The following is a 21,046-nucleotide window of genomic DNA, read 5'->3' on the forward strand; positions in this document are numbered from 1 at the left end:
AGATTGCTCAGTTAAACTGATAGCTCATGGGGCAGTTGGGAAAAAATCATATTCTTTTAAAGCTAAAAAAACAGGTGGATTAGGCTGTGGAATGAATTTGAAGCACATATAATTCTATTCGAACATATTGGGTAATAACTGTAATATAAGTGCTATAATACACTAGCTTTATTTTTAAAAAACAGAGGTAAAAATTTACATGAAAATGGATCACGCTTCTGCCTGATTTTCAAGCTGAGAACAGTGTTGGTATATGGTAAGTTTTGAAGATACAGGCATACCTCATTTTATTGCATTTCACAGATTATGCATTTTTAACAAATTGTAGGTTTGTGGCAACCTTACGTCGAACAAGTCTATTGGCACCGTTTTTTTCCAAGAGCATTTGCTCATTTCGTGTCCCTGTGTCACGTTTTGGAAATTCTCAAAATAGTTCAAACTTTTTCATTATTATATTTGTTATGGTGATCTGTGATCAGTGATCTTTGAGGTTGCTACAACTCACTGAAGGCTCAGTTGATGGCTAGCATTTTTTAGCAATAAAGTATTTTTAAATTAAGGTATGTCCCCTTTTTTTTTTTGACATAATGCCTTTGCACATTTAATAGACTACAGTATAGTGTAAACATAACTTGTATAGGCACTGAGAAACCAGAAAACTCTTGTGGACTCTCTTTATTGCAGTGGTCTGGAATCGAATCCACAACATCTCTGAGGTGTACCTGTAAATGGTTTAAGCTCATATGAGGTTGACATTCAAGTTAAAAAGTTTTAACCTTAATATATAATTGACTAGGAAGCAAAGGGACCAAGAAATGTAAACTGCGTTGCTCATCTGTAGCAGATCAATCTCAGAAAACTTGGCTCTGTTCCAAGAGTTGGAGGCTTGTGATGGCAGTCAGCGCTCTTCAGCAGGGAGAGGTGAGCCGCTGAGGAAAATCGGTTCTCTGCTCCGTGACTCGGGCATCTCCCAGGGCCCCGCCCGCTGTGCAATCTTGCCACTTGGTTGGCTCTGCCTTGTCATTGGCTGTAGGTGAAGGGCTGCTCTTCCCCAGGAAATATTATTCACCAGCTAATTTATGACTCAGTTCATCCCGCCACCACCAATTTCCGATGCTGCTGTCTGCGGTAGGCTCAAAAGCTGGGACAGATTCCGTCTAAAATAGATCTTTGGCTGAGGAGCAGGTCGTGGGGGGGAGCAGGCAAGAATGTCACACAAAGGCGACTCGGAAGAGAAGAGTGCACACCCAGACCAGACAACCAGTTGTTTTTTCAAAGAAGGCATATGGAATATTGGATGTATGTGTAGGAGTGAAAGAGGAAAGCCAAAATAGTAATCCACATGGATAAATGCCCATACACAGAAGAAAAAGATCTTGGTCTGATTCCAGTTTGAATGGTGTCCCTAGGGAGGACTGTGGCATGTGTAAGACAGACAACCCCTCTGCATTCCCCTTCGAATTTCAGGTGTCACACCAGGTGGGCTGGTGCTAGCGTTTGAACACCCTCGTCTTCGTTGTTGCCTCAGCCACGGTCCTCGGCACACGCTAGCCACTCAGGAAATGTTGTTCCATATGTGACCCACTCATTTGAAGTCAGACCTTTGGGATGTGGGGAGAGGAAGACCAGTGAAGACTTTTGGGCAACACAGATCCCACTGACTTGAGCCTTCGAGGGCCACAGAGGCCTGATGAATTTTGAATTAAACTCTTTAAAGTTCTAGAACTTTTCTGAATTCAGACATAAATTACAAGGCAGTTTCCATATGTAAGAGATAATCTTAATTCCTAAAGCAGATGATTTTGGAGTTAAAGAATTCCTGTAACTATCAATCCCTAAAATGGGGATTTTGATTTGGCCGTACTGAGGTAAGTATTTAGCTTAAAAATTAGATTCATGGCCTTCAATACACAGGAAGTAATGCTGAAGAGTTCTGGGTAAGATTAGGTTCTTCCTTTCTAAAGGCTGAGGATTAGCAAAGGACTCACGTGCCCGATTGAGACCCAAATTGAAATGGTGTCAGCACACATCAAAAAACAAGAACCTTTCCCAATAGTTCCTTGGAGCAAAGCATTTCTTGAGTCATTCACCCAGCCATGAAAACCTTACAGATATTCTCAGTGGAGAAGAAAAAAAGAAAGGGAAAACAGAAAACAGCTTTTGAGTAGGGAGGATGTGGAATTGGGAAGGTGTGTTGTCTCAGCAAGATGCAAGAGCTGGGACTAAGGTAGGGAAAAGATGCATAGCCCACGGAGAAGGAAAAGAAAGTCGGGGAGTCATGTTATCTGGCTCCGGGACTACCTCTCTAACCCTAAGGCTAAATGCTTAAACTGTGCTGCTTGACCTTGCGATTTGGGGATATTCTCCAGCCATCATGGCAAGGTTGTAGCCGATGTGCTATCTAACTGCACATCAGTCCTGGAATTAGCAGAGCTGGGAGGTTCCATACCCTGGAACACACGTAAAAGAAACATATGCTGCACCATGGATCGTCCCCAAAGGCTTTTATCACATTTTTGTCACTCTCAGAGATCTGAGAAATTAAAAGAATTTTATTCTTTTAAAGTAGACCAGTAACACACCCATTTTTTAAGTCTTTAATATGCAGATTATCAAGTTTCACATGCACTTACATGTAACTTCTTTCTGACAGTCTTTGATTTCCATGCCCAACCTCACCTCTATTGTATTTCAGTGGACCATTTCTAACCCCCACTAGATTATATATCCTTAGAAGACTGTCTTGTTGATGCTTAGCGGTCCAATAGCAGGCATCCGCCGCAGATTTGTGGAACGACTGGATTGTTGTAAGAGCATGACAGCAATTTAATGGACATGCCATATGGGTAAAGAACTCTTCTGGAGCCAAAGCAAGTGAGGTGAACTAATTTTCATGGGCTCTGAAAACAGAGAAGTGGATGAAGCACTGTTTTTAAGGCGTTTTATTCTAACAACACAGTTTTTATTTTGACTGATACATAATACAGGTTTAATACAGGTGAGGCTGATTGGTGTGTTAAGTACTTCATATTCCATTTACAAGAGGGGTTTAGATTTCTGAGAACTTGTCAGAGTATCACTTTTATTTTTAATATATTGCTATAAATACCTAAGCCAAGATGCAGTATGGGAGAAGTGAAACTTCAAAGTTATTTTGTAAAACTCCATCTAAACTTCTCCAGTATTTATCCCAAAGATTATAACCCCAAGGAAAAAATAATTTTAATTATATCAATTTTGCTTTTCTATTAAATATACTTCAAATAGATGCTTCATATTAGATGGCAAATTATTACCTATTTTTGTATCTACTGAGTATATTTTAATTGCTTTTAATGTATTTTTTCAGTGCTTTCATATGTTTATTTCTGGAAGATATGAATTATCTGTTTAATGTCTTTCATAAGCACCACAGATATGATGCCCAATAGTAGAAAAAAATCAAGAAATTATACTCACTCAAGCATATTTCTTGGAAATATTTCCATGCTGGCTTTAAAACCATTTGACTTTGGCTTCAAAACCACTTTGACTTTTAGACACTGAACTCTAAAGACGTGTTTGTATGAAATCTCCCTTTCCCCCTTTCATCCTCCATCATTCTCAAGAAACTTTCAATCCCCACATTTTCTCTTCTGACTTTGCAATACACAATCCTGAGACAAAATGACCTTTTGTGAAATTCTCTAGTGTAAGGGATCACCGAGTAGATGAGCCTTAAAGTAGGAATTATCATTTTATCTCTTCCAGCAAGGGATTTCACTTTATGCTTTAATTTCTGGCCTGTTGACCCAGGATTGCAGATTTTTAAAGTCTTTGGCAACCTGCCTTCCAGAGTTCATCTAAAATTTTGTCTCTACCTCTCCCCTACAAGAACAGATTTCACTCTTAAAAGTCTGAGACAGAAAATGCAGCAGGGACAGGGTTGGAGGGAAATGTGTAAAGGACACAGCAAGTTTATAAAAGTTTTATATAGTTGTAAGTTTTAGCCCTTGGGCCTTTTTAGACATTAACTACAACAAAATCATAGAAAGCAAGACCTAAATAAATAAAATAAATAAATAACATGCTAAGAAACGTCCATCTTTCTTAAAATCTGTTTAGAAACTGTAAATTAAAAATGTCAAATACAGAGATACCCAATTTGAACAGCGTTTTCTAATTCCAAATGATCTTCACTCCAGCAGTGCTGTGGCTCATGAATTCCTTTTGCTTTGGACAAGAAACATACTTTTGGAATCGTGAGGAGGTGATACTTAAAATGAATGTGCATATCAAAATATTTGTTTTTAAAGACTATCTGAAGTATTTATACATGAAATCACACTTCTGGGTTATACATATCTGGGGTTGGGGGATGAAATGGAGGAAAATGGGTGAAATACAGACGAAGCAATCGAGGAAATGCAGGTGCCTGAGGTTGGGTGATGGGTACGTGGAATCCAGTATACTAGCCGCTCTATCTTTGCATATATTTGAAAATTTCTGTATTTCAAAAAGGTGACAAGGTTTCCGATACATTATGATCAGCAACTTTACCTTTGTTCAATATGCATGGAATAGAGTCAGTAGTATTAGTTTTAGCTCACTTATTGATAAGAACCATTTTATTGTTCCTTGCAAGAGATTTCATGTTCTACCCGAAAGGACAGATGTGATTGTATATGTAGGATCATAAAACCACACACATATGCATATTATCACCCTTTTCCCTAACAGAACTTATATTCCCCCAATACATTTTATTCTCAATCATTCAAAGGAAGTGTGCTGGAGTATTAGAAAATGTAATTCATTAGGCAGACAGATTTTACAGGAGAGTCTTATAGTGCTACATATACAAGCATGAGTTAGCTATGTGAACTTAACCTACCGTGAGTTTTCCACAACATCAAATCCAAACAGCTTATCCCTAAGGCATCAGGACCCTAGTTCATTCTGAAGACGAAGTTATACTTGGCCTCTCTTTTGAATACACTTAACATATCAACCTTCCAGTTGGAATAAATATAATACAGTCAACAATTACCACTTAATGAGCATTTTCGTTAGAGGCCCCAAGCCAACATTTTCATATGTATTTCCTTTTCATCCCAGTAGTGGTGTTAAGAAGTTATTATTAACCACCATCATTGAGGTTAGTGAAGTGTGATTCAGGGAGGTTAAGAAACCCAGCAGTAAATGGGTGGAGCCACACTTTGGAGCCGAGTCTGTCTGAACGCAACGGCTGTGACGTAATTATATATGTATTTATACACTGTGCGTGCATGCACACAATTGTGTGCCAATCCAAAGGATTAAAAAAAAAAAAAAAACATATCCAAGGTTCTACGGAACATCAGATTCACCAAACTTGAGGCCTGAGTTTATACTACAGTCTTAACGATACCATTTCCATCCTTTTATTATAGTTCGGGGCAAGATGGTATGCTCAGGCAGGTCACACTTTCCCAAGGAGCCTCTCCTCCTGCACAGCAGACTGAAGCATGTTTTCCTTCTCCTGTAGGGCTGATTTCTGCTCCACACGTTAGGCAAAAGCAACCAAGGCTGCTCATACAATGGTGAATCTCAGGTAAAGTTTAGGGGAGACCATCATTTGGTATTCTAAAATAGTTGAAACGTCTTATTTGCATTCAAGTATTTTCCCTACTGTTTTTAGAAAATATGGTATATTGAAGGCACATACACTATGGCCAGTAGTGTGAACCAAAAAAAAAAAAAAAAAATTGAATAATATCTTTAAAATATTTCAAATTTTTATTAAATATTTTTTATTCAGTTTTAAGATCACAGTTAAAGTACTTTAGCATGTTATACACATGACTTACATGTGCAATTTTTAGAAATATCAAATTAAGTATAAGATTTTGAAGAAAGAAATTATATAAATGTGTATATTGACTTTTACTACACGTACATCTAAGAAAGCAATAATTCTGTTGTACCATTAAGTGGAAATCATTTATTACATGGCATGTTTACACCAACTCTAAAGAGAACCAAGCCAATTTCTGAAAGCAAAAATGATGAGCGATTCGGTCATGCTGAAAACTGTCAACAGACTTAAGACCTGGTGGTCAAATGAAGCTGTGGTTAATTTATGACAGGTAAGTAAGCAATCCAAACCTATGGGAAAAGTTCATAATCTGGTATGTGGACTCTCAGGTGGTTTTTATTCCTTTTTGACAGATTCCTGAGAGCAAGACATGAGTGCTAAGGAAATGAGAAACATGTTGCCAAGCATGTGCTGAGCTCCAGATCACAAACCTCCCCCACCCCAGTTCTGCCGCTACGAGCTGAGGCACTAAAGTGAGGTGTCAGGGGACGGGAGCACCCCCCTGGGGCCGCAAGGGGAGGTCATGGTTAGTCCACGAAACGCGTGCCTCTGTGATTTAGGTTAGAGCTTGTGAGGTAAGATGTGTGGTGCGGTGCGGTGGGAGGGTGTGGAGGCATGGAATTAGGTCCTTGCTCCTCGGTAACCAGTTCTGGCCCAAGTTATTCGAAAATCTTTGGAAAGAGCAGTAACGTTCACAATAACTAATTCTGTGCATAAAGATCAACTTAAGGGCAGGATCAGTTTTGACCACTGACTGCAACAAGAAGACAGTGGCCACCGAACTTCTAAGCACAAGGTTTCCTCTTTTCAATTATTAGTATAAATCATACCACCACAAACAAAATTTGGCCAGGAGAGGAAACTTTTTTATATGTGTGAAGAAAATGTATATTTATATTTTTAAGGAAAGCGTAGCACAAACAGGTGGAGGTGTATGAGGGGAATCAAATGTACTTGTCTTGTTGTTCACTCTTTTGCTGCTTCTTTTTCTAAAATGTAAGCTAATGTCCCCTGTGAAAAGGACAACGTCATTTAATATGGGGTATAATAAACTTCACTATCACTTCCAAACTATATAAAAGCAAAGCAGTCCATCAAACCCTGAATACTTCACCAGACATATCTGGTAAGATGAACTGAACAACTGTTTCTTTTTCTTATTGTTAAGTATGATGTTACTCAATCTAAACAAGATAACTGTAAAAAAAAAAAAAATCCCCAAACTCAAATAAACACAAAATCCAAATCTAATTCTTTGGGAATGCTTGTATAAATAAAAGCAACACCTAATTAACAATTAGTACACTCTTTATAAGGTGCAAAACAAGATCCTATGTGGGGAAAGCTAAATTTTAATTCCCACCTAGCAGTCACTCTGAATACTTTATAGGTCAAATGTAGAGCATTTGCTTCTACTGCCCATTTTCAGCAATACATTGTTCTCTCTGGAGAAGGTGGTTTGGGAGGTCAAAACACTGCAGCGGAAAATAGTGGCACTGAAGGTAGAAGCAAAAAAAGACAAACCTTTGAAACAGGACTTACTGAAATTAACCGTTAAAGCCGAGGTAGCCCATTAGGATTGGCCTTATCTGAGGGCTCTGTGGAGCAGTGCAATCAAAGGTGAAACTTCTCACAGCATCACGTACACCCCGACTTTCCCTTTACAAATGATGACTCCAGGCCTTGCACGACTTCCTTCCTTTTCCCCCATGAAGCGGCGATGCTTCCCCTTTGCTGTATGGATGCTGGCCTCCAGCCTCCAGCTGCTGGTCTCCAGAACACTTAGGATTCATACAGTAGTTTAGCAGGCAGCATGGTCCCACTGCTTCACATTAATGCCAAATGCCAAACTTGGAACAGAGTTACTTGATATTCCCCATCCCTCCCCCGGAACTGTATAAACAAAACATGTCATTCAGTTTTCAGCTTACTCCTAGTGCTGTATCGATTTATAATTTGCTTGAGATTTTACACAGGTGCAAACATTTCCAGAGGATGAGCCAAGGACTACAGAGTGCAAACAAAATTTTCTATGACTCAGGCAGGATAGCATCTGACTTGGTAAGAGAGTGACAGAGATCACACAAGTTGGATTCTAAATAACCAGACCAGTTCAGATGCTCCTTTTTGTTCATAGTGTTCCATCACTTTTTTCCTCTGCAGCAGTTTTAATGGCAGGAACTATAATAACAGTGATAACGTGGGAATGAGTTCAGCATGGCTTCGAAGGGGCACTGGTAGAAAGCTCATCTGACGGAATTAAATAAATATATTTTCGGGGGGGAAAAGACTGTCAGAATTACAATGGTATGATATATCCTTTAAAAAAGAGGGCTTTAAAGAATTCACCCATGTTCATCTAAAATCTGGGAACTAACCTAGTTTGGGGATAAGAACCTGTGTCTTCAAAGTGGCTGTGGGACCTTTTTCCTTTTCCTGGCCTCATTACAGTTATCCAAACAAATAAACACTTAAGAAGGGTGTCTTACAGTATTTTCTCTCTTTCACTCAGCTTCTTAGAGCTGCAGCTTCAGTAACTATAATATACTCTACACACTTCAAAATTACATAGGAAAATACCCAGAATAACTAAATAAATAAAAGGCTAAAGAAAACTGGAACAGTACTGTGTCTCCATCTGAGACTAAATCATCCACTTCCAGCAACACAGAGAAGGGCTAGGACAATTTTTTTCAAAAGATTTATATACAGGTTTGAATCCAGAAATTAAGGTTAAAAGCATAAATATTGATAATTTCAACTAGATTCAGAATGGTTTCAGAAAGATATGATACAACAATTTAGAATAAAACAAAAGCAGAAGAGCATCATATTTTGGTTTGCTTGAGATATACATAAGGTGCAACAACTTTTTCGCTTGAGGATGTGTGGGGGACAAATGTTAGTGTAGATGGTGTTTGCTGGCAGATTAAGGTACACACCATAGCAATATGATTTTCCAAAATAAAAAAGAATGAGAGAAGTGAAATGAAGATGATAAATGGGGGAGGGTACTATATGTTGGTCTGCAATATTTGTGCTAACAAATGTTGTTACCTGAAAATACCAACACCCCTCTCCAGTGGATTCAGGGCATGAGAAAAGCACTATTTTTGAAATCAAGACTTTACTCAGAGAAATGACAAGGCGAGTGTCTAAAAGACTATAAAGCTTTGCAGGATTTCTGCTACTCTCAGTGCCTAACCGCTTAAAAATTAAGCATGTCTACAAAAAGGTGGGGTTTTTTTTTTTTGTTTTTTTTCTAAAGTATCTGAAAACAGTCATATCCAGTAGGTTGCCCTCCACCCCGACCCTTGCCTAAGGGAAAAGCCACTGAGGTTTAGGAAAAGCAGATCAAGTAAGATATATTAATCACATAGAAAAAAGTAATCTTTTGTTTTGCTTCTTTTTAAAAAAGGTCCCATGAATATACAGCACTCTCTTAAGGAACTCTAGTGAAATGTAATCAGAGGACTGGAGGAGAGGGCACTGGCAAAAATAGACCTATTCTAACATGTTCTAGAGAATAACAAGTTAGTACCATTGTCAAGGTGCATGTTCTGCACCAAACAATTTTTGTTGTTGATTCTTTTTTTTTTGTTTTGGATTTTAGCTAATTATAATTTTTAAATCACTGCTAGCAAGTGGTCCAGAAACTCCAACAGCCACCAACACTGGGACCCAGCAATTTTCAAACATTCAATTTGTGTTTCGAAATTTAGAAAATATTAATACAACAGCATCATAGTAAAAATCTCATGCTAAAACCTGGGGTTGCTCACCTGATTTATTTCTGTGTGAATGGGGCTAAGCTTCTGCCTCTGATTACCCTTGCTTACTAATTCCTTCTTCCTCCATGCCCACAAGGAATATGCATTTTTGAGGACACCATTCCAATGCCCTGATGCCCTATTTATCTGCTTTGAAAAAAAAACGCCCAAATCTCTGTTCTTTTTCAATTCTGTTAGTATGTTGTACATATTTTCCAGCACCGAAACTGAAGTAATATCTACAACCGTGAAAAGCTAAACCTAGTCAGTACTAATAGAGTCATTTTTTTGTATGGCTATTAGGTCAAATTACGATTAGAAAAAAAATCATCATTACAATTCAGTCAAGTATAAATAAGAGAGCTAGATAAAACCTTGTAAACTGTCACCATTTAGAGATCTAATTCAAAAGTTTCAAACTTGAACTAACACTATCAAAATTCCGCCAGTTTGAAAACCAGTAAAAATTATTGCTGGAATCCAATAATTAAAATTTGGTAGTTTGTGCTGTGATGCAAGAGTGGGGAAATACTTTGTGCTATGGAACAAATACCCTGTAAAATCTGTAGCCGCCGACTAATTTTGATTTATCACTTTGCATCTGTTGCTAAGAAACAAGATACTGTGAACGTCAGGTGGTGGAGTCAATATGTTGTATGTTCTAAGCCAGTTAATCCACTTGCACTGGCATATGTATGGTTGGTTTTATGTTCAAAAGCAACAAAACATGAAAAGGAAACAGGAAACTTGCAGGTTGGATCTATAACTGCGAGTCCCACTCTGGTCAGGCACACCTCCCTCATCAATACCTCCCTAATCACAAAAACTCAAAATGGCTCTAAAAACCTGCAGTGCCAATTAGGCTGTGCATAGCAATTGCTACCCGTCCAGTCTGTCTGGGATGGATGTAAAAGGTCTGTAGGTCAAAGTCCACACGAAGTGAGTGTGTCTTCAATGTGTTCTGAATAGTGAAGTAATACTAAGGTCACTTCTGAATAATATTTTTCTTTTTTTGTCTGTATGAACGATCCATTGGTCACTCAGACCCTTGTGTAAAAATAAAAGAATCCTCAAGGCATGAAAACATCAGTAATCTGTAATCTGCTGGACTCTTCCCCTGTCTGGGAAAATATTCGCCACAATTTGACCCAAGCAAATTCTTCTTGGTCACTCAAGGCTAAGAAAAAAATTCTGCTTGTAAGAACTGTAATTTTTCTTCTTCTCTCTCTTTCGCTTTTTGCCAGCAAACTACCACTCTGGTGGCAAATATAAAAGTGCAGAATATATGGACCACAAGGCCGAGCATACACCGCTAACAATGGTACATCTGCCTGCCCGTGCTGTTTGGGAGTCTCTGGAACAGGCTTTTTAATATTATTCTACAATATAAATGTAGGTATAACCTATTATATAAACCATCTTAGAACATAAATCTCCATGTACAAAAAAGACTAAGAATATCTAATAATAACTAGTGCAGTGTGTCAGTTTTTGTTTTTTTTTGTTTTTTGTTTTTGTTTTGAAAGAATAACTAGGTAATATACGAAACTAGTTTCACACTCTCTGGTTGGTAAAAGAGATGCTGGATGAGCTACAGTAAAGGCAGCCTTTTACCAAGTTACCACCTATTACCATCAAAAGCCTTCAATAGAAAGCAAAGCTCTAGGATCATCCCGTTTCTGCTCATTATCAGACAGATAACATCACCCTCAAAGACTCCGGGTTCTGAAAGAACAAACTGGCCCAGGGTGCCAACTTCTGCTTCAAGTGAATCTGGGCCGTGTAGGGCAACAAGCACTTGTTTGCAGTCTATATTTTCCACCACATGGACTCACTAGCATCTCTCAGTAAAGACAAGGCTAGGGTAGTAGGTAAAGCACAATGTTTTACAATTAAAGGGCGCTTCACTGGTCAGCGCAAGAAATAAGTACAGGAGCCTGTGGCATTTCTTTTGGCTGTCCATCATGGGTGAGCGGAGTTGATCTCTGACCTCTGTAAAATAAGAGGAAGAAAAAGAGAGAAATCACTTTTTGAGAGTACATTAGCAGAAACAGGAGAGGATGATGAATGACCAACAAAAGCTTTCCAACATATCTTGTTTAATAGCTACACTGACTTACTACTTACACCGTTTAACTAAAACTGGTTTTATTCTTAAAGCTTCTTTATTTTTCTTTTTTAAGGATTTCTTATCTCAGTTCCTCTCATACAACTCAACAATATACTCTGCCCCCAAACAACCACCTCCATTATGTAGAGACAAAACCTGAAGCACCAACAGATTTGGGGAAATTCCCAGGAAGTGGAAACCTTTCAGTCAAGGGCTATGGTTCTAGGATGACAGTTTTCCTCTGGATCTACTTATATTAAAAAATGACAGGGTTTCCCTGGTGGCGCAGTGGTTGAGAGTCCGCCTGCCGATGCAGGGGACACGGGTTTGTGCCCCGGTCCAGGAAGGTCCCGCATGCCGTGGAGCGGCTGGGCCCCGTGAGCCATGGCCACTGAGCCTGTGCGTCCGGAGCCTGCGCTCCTCAACGGGAGAGGCCACAACGGTGAGAGGCCCGTGTAAAAAGACACATTCCTTTCCTTGACTTGCCCAAGGGGAAGAAGACTCTCCTATACTAACCGATGACCTTCAGTCTCATTTCTTGAGATATAAAATAACAAGCCCGATTTCAAAACTTAAGGCCAATAAAAGGGATGGCCTCTGAAGAGAGAGGTGAACTGTGACTTAGAAAATGAATGAAAAGAAAACACTGAAACCCGCCTAACGAAAGAGAAGTCTCAAAGGCATATGGAGGGAGAATGCACAGGGAAGAAGGCAAGTACCAACTCTGAATTTTAGTGTGTGAGAAAATCCAATCAACTTGGGCCAAAATCAACACATATGGGGAAAGAACTCTAGACAAGACTTAAAAAAATTCATGGAAATTCTTATCATTTGGATTGGATCTACATCAAACAGATGTAGATCAAACAGTTATTTTTCATTCAGCTTGTTGTTTAATGAGTAGGAAGAAAAATACGATTTACTTCATGGTTATAAGAAAATTTCTTGGTACTTTCTATAGAGCTTCTCGTTCTAAAAAGATAGGATTGGGCACCTCCTTGACATTTCCTAATAGGTTTCCCAAGCCTCAACAATGCATACTCACTGCTCTGGCCTACGATGGTCTGTAGTGCACAGCACTGTGCTGAAAATATGGGGTAGAGCAGCAGTGTTTTCACTGGTTTGACCGTTTCAATACAGTATCTTCTTCAGATTATGTGAAGTAAAAGGAGCTATTTTAAAATTCAAATTGTATCTCTCCATAACTCTATCTAGTTTTCTTTTTCTTGATGAACAAAAAAGAAAATTAATACAGATAGATTACATTTGGGGATTTCAGAATCCAATGATCACTTAGCTTAAGATATTAGGAATTTAGAAAAACAAAACGTGTTATCATCAAGCCTCTGGATTAATCTGTTTATTTATGTGGGGATGCTGTAAGAACCAGCTATTCAATATGTTCAACTCTTTGTTCAAGAAAGATGAAATTAATGCTATTTTTTACTTTTAAGATTGAATAGGTAACAATATTACAAAAGCGAAAAAGAATTTTAACAAGTATTGGAAAAGGAAACATACAAAGAAAAATAAGTGAAAGATGAAAAATACAACGCAAAAAAAAAAAAAAAGAGCAAGCAAGAGGGAGAGAGAGAAATTGGGGTGAAAGCCCAGCTTACTCAGTGGAGAAAGAAAAGGAGGTAGGAGCGTGAGGTGGCTGCCACGAAGTGATGGTTCCCGCTCCCAGGGGAAGGTCAGGTGAGATTCCCCATGAATCCCTATGACATGACAGATGCTTGCTTAAGTGGCACGCTGGAGCAAAGGCAAAGACAATGAAGTTCAAAGACTTGGATTCAGATCTTGACTCAAGTTTAGCTGTGTGCTCTTAGCAAGTTAATTAACCGCCTGTACCATCATTAAAATGGAACTAAAAAGACGCACCTGGCAGAGCTGATTTTAAGAATAAATGTAATGAGCTTCCATCCTTATAAAACTCCTAGTAAATAAACAGGCTCTCAACAAAGGTTAATTCCAATTTCCTACTTCCTGCATTCTGTAAAACTGCTTTTCTAGGTTGGGTTTCTGAACCCAATATTAAGATTGCTTGTGGCAAGAATGCAGGTAATATATGTTTACCCCTAACTCTGTCGACCGCGCTCTAAATTATGAACCAGGTGATGCCTAAGCAATAATTAATGGATGTGCAACCCAGTTACAATTACATTAAGCCTGCAGGTGGAGGGATGGCTGGGATCTCTGCTTTAACAGGTGAACCGCTGAAGTTACAACTAAGATTCTCCAAGGCTGTCTGTCTGTCTAGATAGTAAGAACACTAACCATTTGTTAGGTTGATAGTAAAATTCTTTTTTTTTTATGGTATGCGGGCCTCTCACCGCTGTGGCCTCTCCCGTTGTGGAGCACAGGCTCCGGACGCGCAGGCTCAGTGGCCATGGCTCACGGGCCCAGCCGCCCTGCGGCATGTGGGATCTTCCCGGACCGGGGCATGAACCCGTGTCCCCTGCATCGGCAGGCGGACTCTCAACCACTGTGCCACCAGGGAAGCCTGACAGTAAAATTCTAATAGGCAATATTTTTTCTTGCTAATGGGAGGTGTAAAAAAAAAAAAAAACACCATTTTTCTATGCCTGCTAGCTAACTTAGGCAGTCATTCTCAAGAACACCTCATTTATTCATTCAGCCATTCATTTGTTCATTCGTCCATTGCGTAACAGGAACTAAGGAAGCTGTGTACATGAAGAATAACACCAGTGCTTTGCTTTCAAAGCGTACTGGAAGGAGACAGATGCATCAACAAATAACTACAACCCAGTGTGGCAGCTGGTCTAAGAGAGGTGTGCACAGCGAGTGTGCAGGACTTCGGGAGGAAGACTGAGAGAAGAGGACAAAAGATAGGCCGTTCACCCAAGAGGAGGACGCACAAAGGCAAGAAGCGGGCTTATCTGGACGGGAGTAAGCGATTCCACATGACCGCAGGACAGAGAGGAAGGTGGTGGTGACAGTGGAGAGGCTTGCTGCCGCTTTCTGCTGCTGCAGCTGAGAGTCACTGGGGTGCAGGTGGCTGGTTAACAGAGCAGAGGTGTCACCAGTCGTGCTCAGAAGGGGACGCTGGCAGCAGCAAAGGTGACTGTGTGGTGGCCCTTCCTTAGCCCTGGATTATGACCCCCCTCTGAATTCTTACGTGACCTCTTATTCCCACAATTTATGGGGGCACTTAATAACACTCAGGCATATTTTTAATTCTTTTTGCATGCGCTATGAGTTTGTCCTCTGTGCTCGACTGTAAAACTTCACGAGTGAAGTGTCTGTGCATTATCTCCCTCAGAGACCTGAGCAGATTTTAACAATGTCTGTCACCGTTCACTTGCTATTAGGCACTTGCAGTGTACACATGAAAAGGAATTTGAGGGCTTCCCTGGTGGCGCAGTGCTTAAGAGTCCGTCTGCCGATGCAGGGGACACGGGTTCGTGCCCTGGTCCGGGAAGATCCCACATGCCGCGGAGCGGCCGGGCCCGTGAGCCATGGCCTCTGAGCCTGCGCGTCCGGAGCCTGTGCTCCGCAACGGGAGAGGCCACAACAGTGAGAGGCCCGCGTACCGCAAAAAAAAAAAAAAAAAAAAAAAAAAAGGGAATTTGACTTCTTGGAAAAATCTAGAGGCTATTTGTGAGGAAGCACCAGAACTGTAACATGACAGGTAAACAGCAAGAGGCAAACAAAGCTTCCACTGGGGGCTCCTAAACCTGGATGTGAAGGAGAGTGGAGCCTGACAGATGGGTAGACACGTTGGGGTAGATTTCAAGCTCTGTTGGGCTGAAGACTGAAAAACCTAAGAAAGAACTCACCTGTGGGTAATCCACTTTGAATAAAAACAAGAAATACCTGAATTTACAAAAGGCTGTTTTATCTTCCCAAAGGATCCATTAAGTAGCAGAACACCCAATTATATACTTAGAACTTAATATACTTTCTGTGGGACTTCACTGAGTTCAAAAGGCTTTCGTATCTGGTCTCATCTGAGCCTTACAACTTTGTGATTCTTTGGGGATATTGTTCTACTAAACAGAAGATGAGAAAACTGAGGCCCAGAGAAATAAATGACTTTTTAACAAACACGGAGAGCTGAAGAAAAATCCAGGCCTTCTGCCTTCCATGAGTCAGATGCTGAGATGCTCTTTTTCCTGAACCACACTGTTTTCTTCCGCTAGAACCACCAACGCCATCCTCAATGGGGGTGTTACCATGTGCCAGTACTGGGACACTAGATTTATTCTATATAACATCGCTATGAAATGCGAACCACTTACAGCCATAGTATAAAAGGAAAAACAGAGGATAGAGAAGTGAATGGTCTTGCTCAAGGCCTTACAGTTTTCAGGTGACAGAGGTAGGACTCAAACTCAGGTCTGAGACCTGACTCTAAAGCTTTAATGATTAGATAATATTGCTTCTCTGCTCTCTCAGGCTTTTTCAGAAATGAAGCTTAATCACAGAATAATACTATGTTCAAAGTAAAATACCTGGTGGGCAATACTCCCTTATATTTTCCCACACTGCTGAACAGTATATATACTTTGGTTAACACCTCGTAAACAAAAGTCTCCCGAACCCCAATCATTGTGAAAAATACCACAAACCACATCAGAAAGGATGATTTGGGCTTCCATATCACTGTCTCCACCCATGTTCCGTGAAAGGGGGTGAAATTGAACAGGATCCCCAGAACCCAGGGCAGCGAGGTTCCCCACTGCTGACCTATGCACATTTTCCATGGCGGCCACTTCGGCCAGCGCAGCGAGGCTGAAGAACGCAGACACGGCTGGCATCTCCGGGGTGCTGCTCCGCGTCTCCGTGGCCTCCCGGTTGTGTGAGCATTCGTCATTGCAGCCTGTCTCGGTCACCTTAGCAAGACTCCTCTGCAGTTGTTCCTTTGGTTTGTCGTCTGTAACGAAAGGGAAATTCATCACGAGAGGGATCGCTCTGTCCTCTCCAGAGAAGGGACACAGAGAAAACTCAGTGTCAGACAATGTGAAATGAGCTAATATGCTTTACTGTTCACTTCTGTCATCCACCGAATATTAAGGCTTTTACAGAATCTCTTCTTCCATGGGAATAAGACTCTTTTATTAAGCTCAACTGCAACCACGGGCAGCACCATGCCCTGAAGCTGAGCGGAGAAGCTGTGTTTTATCCAAGAACAAAGAATAGGTCAATCTTAGAGAAAGAGGGAAAAATGGACTGTGGCCAAAATAAAACCCAAGGGACTTGTGCAGAGGGGCCAGTGGATGCTGTAAAATGGCCCTTAAAAACTCAACCGACCAAACATTCCTGATGAGGCCACAGCATGCCCTACTATGCACCGTGGGCATTCAGTATGCTGTGCTACCGACACTTAGGATAGCCTAAACTAATCCCAGTGAGATTAATCAGTTCCAATGAGATCCTAAACTGTTATTTTTGTTCTGAAGACCTACTGAAAGGAAGCAAAGGGCCCTCTGGTATTTATGAAGAGGTGGCTGAAATGCTATGCCAATACATTTGTTGGAAGTAAGTACACTTTATACAGCCATTAGAGAGGAAGAGGAGTAATCTTTACCATGGTTTTTATAATAAAACATTTTAACTACAGAAAGTAATTGATAAAGGCTGTAAATGTCATATATTAGAACATGAAGTGCTATATGCTTTTCTACATAAAAGGGAATATTTTCTAAGATCTTTCACTCTTCCTAAAGCAAAAATGAGGCTATAACAATTTATACAACGTGAAAATCACAGAGCAGAATCCAGAGTGGAAAGGGAAGGAGAGAGGAGCCCGCTGGACTAAATATCATGAAAACTAGATTCTAATCCTCATCCTACTTAGTGGTTCGATGTGTTATGAAACAAAATTCCACCTCTTTGAGTTTCACTTCGTATATGACAGTAAAATTGGGGGTCTTTAATATACTTTAAGGTTTAACAATCTACATATGCAAAACACAAGTGCACAAAATTCACTAAATGACTTCGATCTCAGCATACAATAAGTCTACCAACTAGATTAACCTAAATCAGTTATTTATAAATATTCTCAAAAAGCATTCATTTAAACATTTTTTTTTTGCTATTTACAGAAGTCATTATGGACCCTTGACCTTTGTCTGGAAACTGGGTTAGGGTAAGGGGGTGGGGAACACCTCCTTCAGGGCTGATAGAATGAGACGCTAGAGGCACTGAAAGGAAGAAAGGCAGCAGCTAAGCCCACTAATGTTTGGTTGGTGTACCACCCCTAGATAGGAGGGAGGATGCTCAGTGTCACTCGCTTAAGCCGGGCCCCTCAGGCAATTCCACAGAGGCCACCAGGAACAGTAGAGAGACCACAGGCCAAGACTGAAATGGAGAAATTCACTGTAAGTTAATATTTGGTTCAGGATTAGCCCAGAGAATCAAGAAATCCAGAAGCATTCTCAGGCTCCCTTAGTGGTCTGAATCAGCGGTACAGGAAATGCTGGATGCTTTCTTTCTCAGCTTTCTTAATTCATTGGTTTGAACACCTGATGATCTGGTGTGTAATGACTTAAAACGTGAGCCAGGGACAAAGACTCATCAAGTATTTTTAAAAGTCTCGGATCTTTGGGAATTTACTTAAGACTGTTTGTGTGCATGCTGAGAAGGAGAAGGTAGCTGACAGGCCTAAAAGCTACCTTTCCTTCCTAGGAATTCCGGATATGCTCTTGGGAAAAGAGCTACGATTTTAAAACATGGACTAAAACATGTATGTTTAGAATGCTGTAGGAAACCAGTTTTCAAGGAGATCCAGAGAGAGAAAATGTTACTGTGACCAGACTGACAGACAGACCCATTTTTCAGTGAGGACCCACAGTTGGATTATAGTCATTTTCTGGCCACTGTGGCCCTGATGGTCACCTGCTTGCTCTGGTCATCTCTGTCTAAAGCTTCCTTGTCTTACCCAGAGTACCTCCTGCTGGTGATACCCGGCCATCTGCCGTCCTGACAAGGTGTGTGATCTTGGTTTTCCTTGCTTTTCTCTTTTGACTGCCCACCAAGGGTTCTTGCGTTGTTGTTGGCTCTGGAGTGCTGGGAATGGATGGGGCATTTTTAACCTTATAAGCAGGCTCTGTGGTGTTTTTGTCTTCTGAAAATATGGCTGAAAAAGGACAAACCATATAACGTTACACACAAAAACACAAGGCACCAACGTTGCTCTGGGAAGGAAGTATTTCTAAATGCCTGACTTATCTGAACAAGAACTTACATTTAGAGTTTTCAGAGTATTGATAGAAAAAAGAAATACTGACTATAATTTTAAACAAATATTTCTTTAAATATGTGCTTTGATAAATTAAGTACAGAGGGATAGGATGCCCTCTCTATCTTTTAATAGAATACTTAACTAAGAGGCCATTGGAGTAACATTTTCTAAGTGTTTGGATCTTGCAGGTTGGTGGGGAGGACAGTGTATGCAAATCTGAATAAACTGTGTCCCAACAGACCACAATTTCTACATGTGGTCAGGGTCCCTATCTGAGATCCTTTTGACCAGCCAGTCTGGAAAGTGTGATAAAAGAAGTTTCTCTTCTTCTGAGGATACTGAGATTAAGTATGTGCTTCTTAAATTTACACTTATCATTGGGACACCTGCTTTCAACCTCCAGGTTGGACTGATGAGAAAAGAAACTTTCTTTTATGCACACTGAGTACTCAGTAAGGACCTGGCAAACACTGATGAAGCCAGCACCTATGGAAACTCTCCCATCGGCTGAATTCTAGGACCAGGTGAATGTGCTTTAGGGAGATAATTTAATAAAGTACCACATGTCAGCAGGACACCCCGAAAGGTTAGTTTTAGGTACCCTAACTTTAACTGGTAACACCAGCAAATCATTTAACAGCACACACCTGTACCCTATTAGTCACTGTGTCAAGAGTAAGGAACACACTTGCCACCAAAGACTTTGCTTCCAGTTCAAACGGGTTGGGAATGCTGTGTCTCTTCTTACTCATTTCCTTAGGAGTTCGTCTCTCCCCCTCCCCCCTTAATTTAAATTAAGACAAGAATATGCAGATGTGAGTACAACAAGCATTTAGGAGTATATATTTGTAGTCGTTTCCTCATTGGGGCTGTTTTTATTCCAGTGACCTAAGGGCTTTGGGGCAGGAGAAAGAGGCATCTTTCCATTTTTTAACTATCCAATCTCTTTAAGACAGGCATAGAAATTGTTTTTAACAAAGAAAAGGGGGAGTGTGGTTCAGGAAATCACACTGTCATGTTTGTTTGACATGACAAACTCTGTGCAAACTTAACCTGGAGGATACCAGGTGGTGCTCATAAGAAGGTGGATACGAAGGTAGATACTGGAAATAAGACAATATATGTAATGTAGGAAGACAAAAAAAGCTAAAATAAAAGGAACAGAGCAAGAACAATTCAGGGTGTGAAAAAATGCACTTACTGGTATAAACACTTACATAGGTTTCATTTAAAAATTTTAATATAGCTCCCTAATGGGTTTAGGTACATCCTTGAGAAAGGAGGCTACAAAGTAGTAACATCTTTGCCCTCCAGCATTTGATTCCAGGCTTCCTATTCCAAAACAAGTGGGAAATAATTTCAATTACATCAAGAGAAAGGATGTAAAGCAGAAATCATACCATGATTTGTGGCTTGGCCTTACCATATTATTGCGTAATAGATGGCTGTGTGTGGACAGGCTTAAGATAATAGTTACTTAAAAAAAAACCCAGAACTATTTGGCAATGCTCCCAAACACCTTTTTTCAAGCAAGTAATCAAAAACTAGGAAAAAGGCTCCTTTCAAGTTGTAGGTCTATACCCAGGTCAAACAATCTTAGTTATTTATACTTTGATAGTTAACATAGGCCAGTGGTAGTACATATGCATTAAAAAAAATTTTTTTTACGCTTAAACTTCAATAAAAGCTACCAGCAAAATGAAAAGATAATTTGGTTAGAAACACTCCAAAGGAGTTTCATGACTCTGCATTAGCCCTGAAGTTCAAAGCCTCCTATACAAAGAGGCCAAAGTCTGAGTTTACAGCAACCTCTACTGGATATTCACAAGCTTCAAAATTCTAGTTTCTTATCCAGGCCTATCAGTTGTCCCTTCTGATTACAGGGGGAAACTTGTGATCTCTCCAGTATGATCACTGAATCATAGATGAATCTTCCAGAAAAAGCATGAACCTCTTCCCAGAAAAATCCAGAACTTGTGGAGATAAGGGTACGGCAGGATTCCAAATGTATTACATTCAAATTACTGCTTATGGAAAGAAAAACCAAGGAGGTCAAAGAAAAGGCATGGACACCAGAAAAGGGCTAAGAGGTCTGGGAAAGATGACCAGGTTTCTACAAG

General features: G+C 40.2%; 1 protein-coding gene across 6 annotated transcripts in view; it reads right to left on the minus strand.

Moving 5' to 3' along the window:
- Positions 1 to 5,947: 5,947 nt before the first annotated feature.
- Positions 5,948 to 21,046, minus strand: part of BBX (BBX high mobility group box domain containing) — a 282,225-nt gene continuing 267,126 nt past the window's right edge. For all 6 annotated transcript variants that reach the window (XM_024735310.1, XM_024735315.1, XM_024735312.1 and 3 more), the window contains 3 exons: positions 18,624 to 18,821; positions 16,427 to 16,613; positions 5,948 to 11,598 (listed from right to left, as the gene is read on the minus strand). In XM_024735310.1, coding sequence (XP_024591078.1) covers positions 11,511 to 11,598; positions 16,427 to 16,613; positions 18,624 to 18,821 — 473 coding nt within the window. In that variant the 3' untranslated portion in view covers positions 5,948 to 11,510. The remainder of the gene's footprint in view (positions 11,599 to 16,426; positions 16,614 to 18,623; positions 18,822 to 21,046) is intronic.

This window comes from Neophocaena asiaeorientalis, unplaced genomic scaffold (assembly GCF_003031525.2).
Source record: "Neophocaena asiaeorientalis asiaeorientalis breed wild unplaced genomic scaffold, Neophocaena_asiaeorientalis_V1.1 scaffold136, whole genome shotgun sequence".
Lineage (NCBI taxonomy): Eukaryota > Metazoa > Chordata > Mammalia > Artiodactyla > Phocoenidae > Neophocaena > Neophocaena asiaeorientalis.